The 11,621-nt window shown below is 51.9% G+C and overlaps 1 protein-coding gene across 1 annotated transcript in view; it reads right to left on the minus strand.

Moving 5' to 3' along the window:
• Positions 1-10,601, minus strand: part of FAM83A (family with sequence similarity 83 member A) — a 17,486-nt gene extending 6,885 nt beyond the window's left edge. The window contains exons 1-3 of the mRNA XM_007943418.1: positions 10,122-10,601; positions 4,656-4,823; positions 2,907-3,031 (exon numbers count right to left, since the gene is read on the minus strand). Coding sequence (XP_007941609.1) covers positions 2,907-3,031; positions 4,656-4,823; positions 10,122-10,601 — 773 coding nt within the window. The remainder of the gene's footprint in view (positions 1-2,906; positions 3,032-4,655; positions 4,824-10,121) is intronic.
• Positions 10,602-11,621: the final 1,020 nt, after the last annotated feature.

The following is an 11,621-nucleotide window of genomic DNA, read 5'->3' on the forward strand; positions in this document are numbered from 1 at the left end:
TGGGTTTTTATTTATTTTTTAAAAAAGGTCTGATGGCACCTGCCCAGTGCCTAGAACACAGCTCAACCATGGAAGTCTGCTTCCTACCACCTCTCCATCCTGCATGATTGGCTCCCGTGGGATGAGGGGCTGCTTGTGGAAAAGCTGCTTTATCCTGAGGGTGTCTGTACACAGAATGAGATAAACGAAGGGCTCTTACCACCTGGAAGAATGCGTCACAAATCATGAAATGATTGTACTTGTTGTTGGAACTATGGCTCTTTTCTAATTCACAAGAACCCACTGGGAGGCGAGGTCAAACATTTTATGTAACAGACTGATGTTCATTAAATCCTGGCCAGCCCACCTAGTAAAAGTCACTGCTCCTTTTCAAATCAGCTTTGCTGGAATTACACTTTTCAACATAAATGGGAAATGATAAGCGTCGTAAAGCATATTGCACTATTAAGTGATATCTTTTTGAATGTGTCCCACACGTTGGGCACCAGCTGTGTATTTGTACTTGCTGTTGTACTTAATTCTCACAACAATCACATTGACTATTATTATTGTCCCTCCCCCCCGCTTTTTTTTAAATATGGAAACAGGCCCAGAGAGATGAAGAGATGTTCAGAGTTCAGTGTGTAACAAACTCAAAATCTTTTTCTTTCTGGGTGAAAGTGTAATATACGACAACTTTCTGGTTTAGTTTGGGTTTGTTCAAGGGTCAAAAATCTATCAATTTGGGGATTACAGTTGAGACAACGGAGCTCTGGTGGCACAGTAATTAATTGCTCAGCTGCTAACTGAAAGGTTATTGGTCTGAACCCACCAGTAATTCTGTTGAGAAGAGACCTAGAGATCTGCTCCTGTAAAGGTTTCAGCCTAAGAAACTCTATGGGAAAGTTCTCCTCTGTCATTCAAGGTCACTAGGAGTCAGCATCAACCCAACTGCACACAACAAAAGGGTGGGCCCATCCACATCTTGAGAAGTTAAACACAGAGATAATGTTTTCTTTAACTTTTCATGACCCATGGGGGCTACACTTAGTGCCCACCTACATTTTCTTCCTCTGGGGTTTACTGGGAAGCTGTCATCCTACTTTTAGTTTGTGCTGCCATCATATGGGGGCCTGTATAACTCAATGACCATGTTTTGGAGCTACTGTTGGGATGCACAGATGGCACTTGTTCTATTGATTTCTTCCCACTCCCCTTTTCTGTCTACCTGGCTATTATCTTCCCAACTTAAGTGTGAGTTCCAGGAGGGCACCCCCTAATCCTAGAACGTGCCTGGTGTCAAGTGGTGTTAGCTGCCATCAAGTTGGCCCCAACTCATGGTGACCCCATGCACAACAGAACCAAAGGCTGCCTGGCTGTGCATCGTTCCCATACTTGGTTGTGGTTCTGGCCCCTAGACTTTTCACTGGTGGATTTTCAGATGTAGGTTGCCAGGCCTTTCCTTCTGGTCCATCTTGGTCTGGAAGCTCTGCTGCAGCCTGTTCAGCGTCATAGCAACATTCAAGCCTCCAGCGACAGGGTGGTGGCTGTGTTTGACGTGCGTTGGATTGGAATTAAACTCAGGTCTCCCTCGTGGAAGGTGAGAATTACACCACTGAACCACCCAAACCCCAAATCCAAAGTCACTGTCATCAGGTCGATTCTGAGTCAGAAAGATCCTTGACCCTTTTCTGGGCAAAGTAGAACTGCTCCTATGGGGTTTCCAAGGTTGTAAATTTGTACTGAAGCAGACTCTTTCTCTTGTGGAGCTGCTGAGGGGTTTGAACCACCAACCCTTTGGTTAGCATCCATATGCTTTACCCACTGCACCACCAGGGCTCCTTACTGAACCCCGCTGCCCCATATTGCTGGTAGAAATGTAAAATGGTGCAGCCACTTTGGGGGGAAAAAAAAATCTGGCAGTTTCTCAAAAGGTTAAACACAGAGTTACAGTGTTGTTGTTAGTTGCCACTGAGTCTGTTCCCGTTCAAGGTGACTCTGTGCAGAGCAGAACTGCTCCATAGGCTGTCACCTTTCAGAGGCAGATCAACAGGCCTTACTTCTGAAGTTGCTGCTGGTGGGTTTGAACCACCAACCGTCATGTTTAGTAGTCCAGTCCGCTCCTAGACATGTATCCAAGAGAACTGAACATACAGTCCACCCCAAAACTAGTAAACTAGTATACAACTGTTTATAGCAACATTATTCATAACAGCCCCAAGGTGGGAACAACCCAAATGTCCATCCCCTGATGAGTGTTCGAATGGAAGGTAGTATAGCCATCCAATGGAATTAATATGTAGCAGTAACAAGGAATGGCGTACTGATAATGCTACAACGTGGATGAACCTTGAAAGCATTGTGCTCATTGAAAGATTAGACAACATCCCGTACGATTCCATTTATATGAAATGTACAGAATAAGCAAATCTGTCAAGATAGAAAGTAGAGGAAGGGTGGCCAGAGGCTCGGGGTGGTGGGAAACGGGGATTGGCTGCTAATGGCCCAGGGATTCTTCTCAGGGATGATGAAAATGTTCTGAAATTGATTGTGAGGATGGTTGCACAACTCTGTGACATGCTAAAAGCCATCGCCCTGTGGTTTAAATGGGCGAGTTGTATGTGAATTATATCTATCTTAAGCTATTGTATCCAAAGAATAAAAATTGTTTAAAATATGGAGCACACACACTCACAATCAAAACGAATCATGTGACCCTGTACTCACACCTGGAGACCTGCGCAAAAGCAGGTGATACTGCGCCCTGCTGCAGATTGCAAGGGGAGCTGAGGCAGGTGGAGGCGCATCTCCACCCACACGTTCCCAGGAGAGGCCCAGATTAGTCCCACCCCCCGAATAAGCTATGTGGCAACGCTCAGTGCTGGGCTTCATGGAAGCCATGTGAGGATGTGAAACCCAGTGCTCACCTGTATGACCCAGACAGGACGTATCTCCAATCCGAGATGATGAACTTCTCCCGGATCTGGCCAGAGAATTTCCTGCCAGATTTGGCACAGTACACCTCTCCTGCCACACTCCGGATGGAAATGTTCTACGGACAGAAAGTCACGAATTACGTGTTCATAGATAGTATTAGCAGAGAAGGACATCTGGAAGGGTTCACCAAGATGTAAACGGGTTATCTCAGGTCGGTGGGATTATGGATCATTGTCTTGCTGAGTTTTCTAGATTTTCTCCATTGTCTTGGCATTATTTGGTAATTAAAAAAAGGGGGGGGGGGAAGGGGTTAGAATTCAAACAAGGCAGCAAATAAAAACAAGAGGAAGGCCCGATGCCTTGGAACCCTCACTCGAGATCCCTGTGGACCACAAGAATTCTGACAGTTACTTGACGGCAAGTCCCTGGTTCTAAACAGGTCAGCAGGGAGGCTTGTTGCAGCCAGAGGAGGCAGCTCCATGGAGTCCCAATGGACTCTGGATTGCTCTGTCTCAGAGAAGGTGGGTTTCTGACCAAACCATGTCTTCATGTGTCCCTCTTATCCTCTAGCAGCTCCTGCTGCCCCAGCCCTGGGGCTGGAACCCTTACACTGGAGAAACGAAAGAACATGTGAACAGTGTGATGTCTCTGCAGTGTCAGGGCAGAGGAAGGTGGTGGAACGCTGCCGTGTCCCACAGATGCCCACTGGTGGCCGGCCAGGCTCTCTGGTGGACACGCCCAGCTGCAATGCCTTTGTCAGCTCCCCGGGCCTCTCATGAGCTCTGTGAGATCTCGGGAGGAGCGACCCATCTTCACTTGAGTGGCAGAGGATTCTCAGTTGTGGACTGTGTGGCCCATAAAGGCAAGTCCAGTGGTGACTCCCATGACCTGTTACAATGGCCTCATGTCAAGAGGTGTGATCCAGGTCACATCAAGCAGACCTCACAGGGGTCCTGAGGCCTAGGCATCAGGAGGGAGCACTGACCCCAGCTGCGTTGTTGTCTGTGTGAAGGGAGAGGTAGAGATGGAGGAGGCTTCATTCTCGTCTGGGAGGAAGGGGAGGAGGGTCCTACCTGCCTGGCTTGGAGGAATCATCAAAGGAACCCTGAGGACTGCCCCCAGCTGTTCAGCTGGGCCCGCTCATAAGAGTTCATATTTGACCTGGCATTGGCTGTGACTTCCCAAATTTGATATGACTAAATGAACCCTTATCTCTGGGGTTCTTTCCCTGCCAGGAGAGGGAGAAGTAGGATTCAGTTAAGTCTAAGAAGATATTCTTGTTGGAGACACGGGGTTCGAAATATGTATCAGACTAAACTCGGTGTTGTCCTGCCCTGTGAAATGCATCCACTACGTTTCCTTCCCCAGCTGAGAGGAGAAAAGGAGACTGTGTCTAAGATCATGCTCACTAAGTACCCAGAGACCTCTTTACACTTCCCATCTCCCATGTATCCAGATGAGGCCAATGGGAGATGGAAGAAGTGAGGGGAACCCCTTTCTGGGTATGGTCCTAAGAATATTCCATGGAATCCTCCAGCCCGCTCTTCCCTGTCACTGTAATTTGGAAGCCACATATCCCTGATGGTGTTGCCACAAGATGGAAGAGGGCCATCTGATCTACAGAGGATTCTGAGCAAGAAGTAAACTTTGATTGTGTTGTCATTGAGGGGGAGGGTATCTGTTACCACAGCACAGCCTATGCTATCCCGACTGATACATAGTGCTTTTAGGGCCCCTACCTTGAGGTGACGGTCAGAGACCTGTACTTTGTCACACATCTCCTGGAAGAGCTTCACACCTCCCTGGTCCAAGAGCACACAGACGAACACCCCACGCTTGTTGGCTGCCTCTAGGATGTCACAGAAGATCTCCACATCTGTGAACACATCCATCAGGATGGCCAGGACCTGGGCCAGGGCAGAGAGGGTGGTGACCAGAAGGGTTGGGACCAGGTGCTAACTGGTTTCAGTCAAACTTCCTGAGGTCCCAGGGGGCCTGGGCATTGGGGGTGGGGAGAGCTGTTCCTGATGCCACTGTGATGGAGAGGAGACGGGGTGAGAGTGGCAGCAGTGGCCTGCCTGGGCAGAATTCAAGGAGGGCAAAGAAGGGCTGAGTGGAGACCTGATTCCGTCCTGACCCCACCTCTCCAGCCTCACCATACATCCTTCAGTCTCTACGCCTAAGAAATCTCCAGAAAAGGAGGTCACATTTGGTCAAGTGGAGGATCAGTGAACATGAGGGAGCCTCTATGAGATGGTTTGATACAGTGGCTGCCACAATGGGCTCAAACATATGAACAATCATGAGGATGGGGCAGTGTTTCGTTCTGGTCTATGGAAGGTCTCCATGAATTGGAGCCAACTGGATAGCAGCCAAGGACAGCTATGCCCATAGAGTGGGGAGAACAGAGAAGGAAGAGGAGAAAAGCTCGAGAAAGAAGGAGAACAGAGGGGAGAAAAGAAGAACAAAGGAGACGGTGAGAGGAAGGAACACATTTCTCAGGCCCCAGTCCCCAAGGGGTGAAAGGATGGCTGCCAGCTTAGATCCCGCCAGCTAAATAACCTGGTAGAAAGAATGCTTTACTTTCCCAAGAGTCACAGCAATAGTCCTGCAGCTGACTCTCATTAGAAGAACTGAGGCACGTGGCCACCCTGGATCAGTGTCTGTGGCAGGACTCTTAGTGGCCTGGCCTAGGTCGTGGACCCTCTCCCACTCCAACCCAGGGATGGCAGAAGCCCACCATGACCACACTGAGAGCAGAGGAGTGGAGATCCCTTGAAGTAAGACTGGGGTGCTGTTGGCAGCAAAATGAGGCACGGACGCTTGGCTGGCAGGAGCGCACACATCGCTGCCTTGGTTTGTAGTTGTGCCACACCAATCTCTGGCTCCCTCTTCCCATGGCCTTCTCCTCTGTGCCTCTCTGTCTCTGTACATCTTCCTCTCTTCTTATGAGGACCCTGGTCATATCGGATTAGGGCCCACCCTACTCAGCCTCCTCCAGAATCTTAACAAATTACATCTACAAAGACCCCATTTCCAAATAAGGCCACATTCTGGGGTTCTGGTTGGACATGATTTAACCCAGTGCACCCAGGAGCCATTAGAACTGTGACCCTGTTATTGCACAATTACATTTTCACACAAATGTAAGCCTACGGCACCACAATTAGCTGAGGTTTTTTTTGTGAAAGGCTTGCCTCCTGTTCCCAGTGCCAGACAAAGGAGACAATTCCCTCTCTCCCCACTGGGCCAATAAATCCTTCCGGCTCTGTTCCAGTGAGCCCTCGTTGCCCTGAGACAGGGCTGCTGAGCAGGTGGGCTACTGAAGAGGAAAGGGGGCAGGTTTGGAAGTAGCCCGGCATCCTGGTGGGAGGATGCTTAGAAGGAAAGGCTCACCGTGTCTAGGTCTATCTCATGGGCTTTCTGTTGGGACCATCCCCCAGCTGGATTAGTCCCAGGCCGATAGCTGCTTTGTACCATTCTTCTTCAGGCCCCTGCATGGGTGTGCTGCCTGAGAGGGTGCGGTGGTGTTGGTAGTTGCTGTCGAGCTGATCCAACTCATGGCGACCCTCTGTACAACAGAATGAAATACTGCCTGGTCCTGAGCCATCCTCACATTCCTTGCTATGCTTGAGCCCCTTGTTGCAGTCCATCTCATTGAGGGGCTTCCCCTTCTTCGCTGACCCTCTACTTTACCAAGCATGATCTCCTTCTCCAGGGGCTGGTCCCTTCTGACAGCATGACCAAAGTAAGTGAGAGGAAGTCTGGCCATTCTCGCTTCTAAGGAGCGTTTGGCTGCACTTTCCCTAGGATGGATTTGTTAGTTCTTCTGGCAGTCCATGATATTTTCAGTATTCTTTGCCTACACCATAATTCAAATGCATTGATTCTTCTTTGGTCTTCCTTCCTCGTTGTCCAGCTTCAATGGGTTGAACAAAACCAGTTGCCGTGGAGCTGATCCCAATTCATGGTGACCCCTGTGTGTCGGAGTCGAACTGTGCTCCACAGGGTTTTCAGTGGCTCGTTTTTTGGAAGCTGATCCCCAGACCTTTCTTCTGAGGTGCATTTGGGTGGACTCAAACCACCGACCTTTCGGTTGGCCAAGCTATCTGCTTCTGAATGATCACAGCCATAAAAGTCCCTGTGGAGTGCAGCTCTGTCCTGAAACACGTAGGTTACCATGATTCCAAATCTACTGGATGGCAACTGGTTTGTTCATTGTCCCACATGACGTTCCTGAGTGACACAAGCAGTTCACAGGCCTGGCTGCTAACTGAAAGGTTGGAGGTTGGAGTCTACCCCGAGGCCCCTCTCCAAACAGAAGCCATTGAAGAGGGAGGACTCGTCCCTGGTCTCCTCCCTCCTCTCTCCTCCTCTGCGTGGTGAAAGGGTGTGGGGAGGACACAGTCGCGTCCATGGACTGCGGGTGGGGATCTAGCCCACTTGACGTCTGGGTGGGAGTGGCCAGCCCTGCACCTTTGTGTGCATATATGTGTGTACATGCACGCGTGTGTGTATGTGCACAGGTGTTGTGTGTGCATGGGGGGATATCACAAACTCCCTCCCTGTAGAGACCTGGCAGGCAACAAAATGGGTGAAGCCCATGGGGACCTGGGGCAACAGAGAGAGAGTGGTGGAGATACAGCAAAGGGACAAGCAGTGGCCCCCCAAGTCCCTGCAGAACCAGGTCTTCCCATCTGCAGCGAGGCACTAGAAAGCCTTACTTTTGGTGAAATCTTCGGCTTTGTAAATGTCTCAAAGGCATAAATGCTGTGTTGGTCAAACAAAGGATTCGAGCAGCCTCAGACGTGGAGAGAAGAAGGTCTGCTGGGTGGGGAGTCGGGGAAGGGGAGGGGCTCAGCTTGGGGGACTACGTTTCGCAAGCCCCAGCCTGGCTTCTTTCCAGGGTGTGTCACTCACCCTCCCAGTGCAGCCGTGGCTGAGAACCTCCCCGACACCATTGGTCCCCACCCCTTGGGAATGCATTGAACACAGAGAGAGTAGAGCTGTACAGTTATGAGCGGGCCTTTTTCATGGGAAGGAACCTTCACTTCACAAGGAACCTGAGGCCTGGGGATTTCAGGCGACTCTCCTGGGGTGCACAGGCAGCGTTCCTGGCTGCCTACCGGCCATCTGTCAAACTCGGCTGCCCTCCACCACAGAAACAAGAAATACAGCTCTAAAGCAGTGTAAAACCCACTGCCATCAAGTTGATTCTGACTCATAGTGACCCCCATTGGGTTTCCGAGGTGGTAAATCTTTATGGAAGTAGATTGCCCAGTATTCCTTCTGTGGAGCAGCTGGTGGGTTTGAACCACCAACCTTCTGGTTAGCAGTCCAATGCCTTAGGCATTGAGCCACTAGTACAGTGACAGGAAAAACCCATGCTCCACCCACTGCTACCTTCCATTTAAGTTTTCAGAACTCCACTCCTCCCTCCCCCTCCATGTACAGCCTGGTGGCTTTTTCTAGAACCTTAAGATTTCACATAGACTTCCTGGGTGGTGCTAACAGCTAACATGCTCAGCAGCTAATCAGAAGGTTGCAGGTTCAAGTACATCCCCAGGTGCCTTAGAAGAAAAGTCTGGAACAGTTCTAGTTTGACATGTGGGGTAGCCATGGGCCAGAGTCAACTCAGCAGCCACTGGGTTGGTTTAAGATTGCAGACAATATTGAACTTGGGAGGAGAGTTCATCAGAAGACTGGGACGCTAGCAAAAATTGAGTTTGAATGTCAGCATGTTCTTTTATGAGTTCTTGTGAATGTAACAAAATCATTTTATGACGTGAGTGAGAGAGAAGAGAGAACGAGACAGAGAGCGTGCACATCTTTATAGATGACAGATTGAGAAATACTTTTCCCAGGGGCCCCTCCTCCACTCTGCCCCTCCTCAGCTCTGGGAGGGGGGAGTGGGCATCTCTGTGCCAGTGTGGAGAGTCATTCTGGCACCTGGAAAGAAGGAGACCCCAGAACTGGAGCCCCCTGCCTGCTCCCTAGCTGAGAGCAGGCTGCCCCTTGCAGCCCATTTAAGACAGGTGTTTCCAGAGCCTGTTCACCTGCCTGGACTGGAAGAACGGATCCAAACACCTGTCACTGTGTCTGGAATTCTGTTAGCCAAGCTTTGATCTTGAAGAAATTTTCCTCTTCCCAAGTCACTTATTAAAATGTGAATCTCTGAGGTGGGAAGGACCTTCTCTGCCACCTCCCCATCTTCTGCCCGACCTCAGGCTGGTTAGTCACTGAGAGGCCATGTGGGCAGACAACCCTGAGCAGTCTGAGGCACAAGGGCAGTGTGCTCCCCAAAGAAGTGGCTCCCCTTAATTTGGAACACAGAAGTGGGGCGCTTAACCACACCTGGGGGACTCGAGAAAGGCTTCGCAGGGAAGCGACTCCAGTGCTGCTGTGGAGTCTGCCCCTAGCCCTGAGCGCAACAAGATGGGGCCGTTGGAAGCCACAGGGCTTTCTGTGATTTTCAGAAGCAGATCTCCAGGCCTCTCCTCCTAGTCTATCTTAGTTTGGAAGCTCCGCTGAGACCTGTTCAGCATCGTGGCAACACACACGCCTCCACTGACCGCCACGGTGGACGCTGTGCCTGAGGTGCATTGACTGGGAGTAGAATCTACGTGTTCCACATGAAGGTGAGAATCCTACCACTAACCCATCAGTGCCCCCAAGTAGGACCTACTCAGGTGAAAAGCAGGGAAGATGAGGGGGTCCCAGGCAGAGGGGACAGACATGCAAACACAGTAAGATGGAACATGGTGGGGTCAAGGATCTACAGGAAGGAGGTAGGAGAGGAGCTGGGGAGGTGGTGAGCCCTGCTACGGAAGTTGCTTTTCCCACCACAGGCAATCGGGAGCCATTTAAATCTCTAAGCAGGCAAGGGATCAATTGGGTGTGTAGTTTAGAAAAAGCACTGTGCTGCAGCATGGAGCCCGGGTAGCAGAGGATGGAGACGAGAGAGGAGAACTAGGCAGGAAGCACTTACAGGGGTTACAGTGATAGGTGATGTCGCTGGACCCAGGTGGTGACAGATGGGATCAGGAAGTCAGGGATCCCACAAAGGCAGAGGGCAACATCACCGACTCCATCTTAAGTTTCAGTCACCTAGACCTTCACCCTTAGAGTGCAACGACCCCTCCCACACACACACTCCATTCCTCCCCACCTGGTGGCCAAGGAGACCCAGGCTCTAGCATGGCTACCTGGCTGGTCCGAGTGATGCAACGGCGCACCAGGTCTCTGATGTTGTTGTGTTTGTCCGTCTGCAAATACACAGTGGCGCTGGACTTCTCCTTCAGGTAGGGCTTCTCCACTGAGGCCCAGGTGTTCAGCAGGGCTGGCTCGCTGCCCTCTGAGGCCACAGGAAAGTAGGTACCTGACTGCAGGGAGGCTGAGTCGTGTCCCCTGAGGCCTACCTCAGCCCCTCCAGGGGGCTCTGGAGTGCAGGGGGGCTCCTTGGCCTGGGCCTGGATGTACTGGGCCTCCTCTGAGGACAAGAAGTCCACCTCGCCTTCCTGGCTGAGTGCCCGCCAGTAGGCCTCAGGACCCCCGTCCAAGAGGGCATCTGTGGCCAGCCGGGCACTCTCGTTGTCGCTGAAGTCAGCTCTGGCTGGCCGGACCCACTGGTTCTTGACATCGTCCAGGCGTTTCTGGATCTTGCCCACATGCCTTGACCGGCTCATCCCGCCCCGTTGCTGAGAGGAGGCCGTTGCCCGGAGCTCTTCCCAACCGTGAGGAGCTGAGCCCAGAAGGGCAGAGCACCTGCCTCCGGAAGCTCCAGCTCCCGGGACTGGCGAGCAGCGTGCCCAGCCCCGCACCGGGCTCAGGCGAACGATCCACCGCTGGCCTGGACAGGGCCGTGCAGGAATCCACGGCGGCGGCCACGGATTGGCTTATCTCTGAGGGCCACCCGCCCAGCCCGCAGGCCCAGCACTGGCTCACACCCCGCCCTGGCACAGTCAGCCACCGGTGATCCCCTCCCTCCCAGCTGTAGGGGAAGGCCAAGGTGAGCCTGGTTCCCGCTCAATTGCACAACCGTCCTGGAAGCCCAGAGACCTTCAGGCTTTTTGACAAAGTTGGGAGGCTCCGCTGGCCCATCACCCAGCCCGACGGATGGGGCCTGTGAAAGGACTGTGCCAGTGGTCCCCGCCGGGGCTCCCTGTCCGCAGGCTGACGGGCTTCTAGATGATCCTTTCTCTCTGGGGAAGAGATACTGCCCCTGAGACCCGCTGAGTGAAGGCAGGAAGCTGGAGGCAGGCCAGCACTCCTCAGGCGCCCCTCCTTACCCACGGTCACACCCCGAGTTCCCACCCCTCCCTGCGCTCTGAGGAAGCTCTCTCACCTACCTCTCTCTTGTATTGTGCCTGTTTGAACAGAATCCGCAAAGAGATCCCAGGTCTCTGGAGGTGCTGCTTGGCATACTGTCCCGAGGAGCAGCTAAGGCATGAGGCCAGCCTGTCCCCATGCTGGAGGGAGAGGTGGCAGCTTGGTGTTTGACGTAAACGAACAATGAAGGCAGCAGCCATGGTTCCCTTCTGGATCAGGTCATGGTCTGGCAATGGGATGGAGTATCTCCAATCATGATGGTCTTTGGGTTCTGCCAGAAACAGACTATGACATTAGGATTTGAGTACAAGCGCAGCAGTGAATTTGGAAGGAGTCCCTAGTGATACAAAAGGCTAACCCGGTCAGCTGCTAACCAC

Source organism: Orycteropus afer, unplaced genomic scaffold (genome assembly GCF_000298275.1).
Source record: "Orycteropus afer afer isolate SDZICR_OR568_19922 unplaced genomic scaffold, OryAfe1.0 scaffold00106, whole genome shotgun sequence".
Lineage (NCBI taxonomy): Eukaryota > Metazoa > Chordata > Mammalia > Tubulidentata > Orycteropodidae > Orycteropus > Orycteropus afer.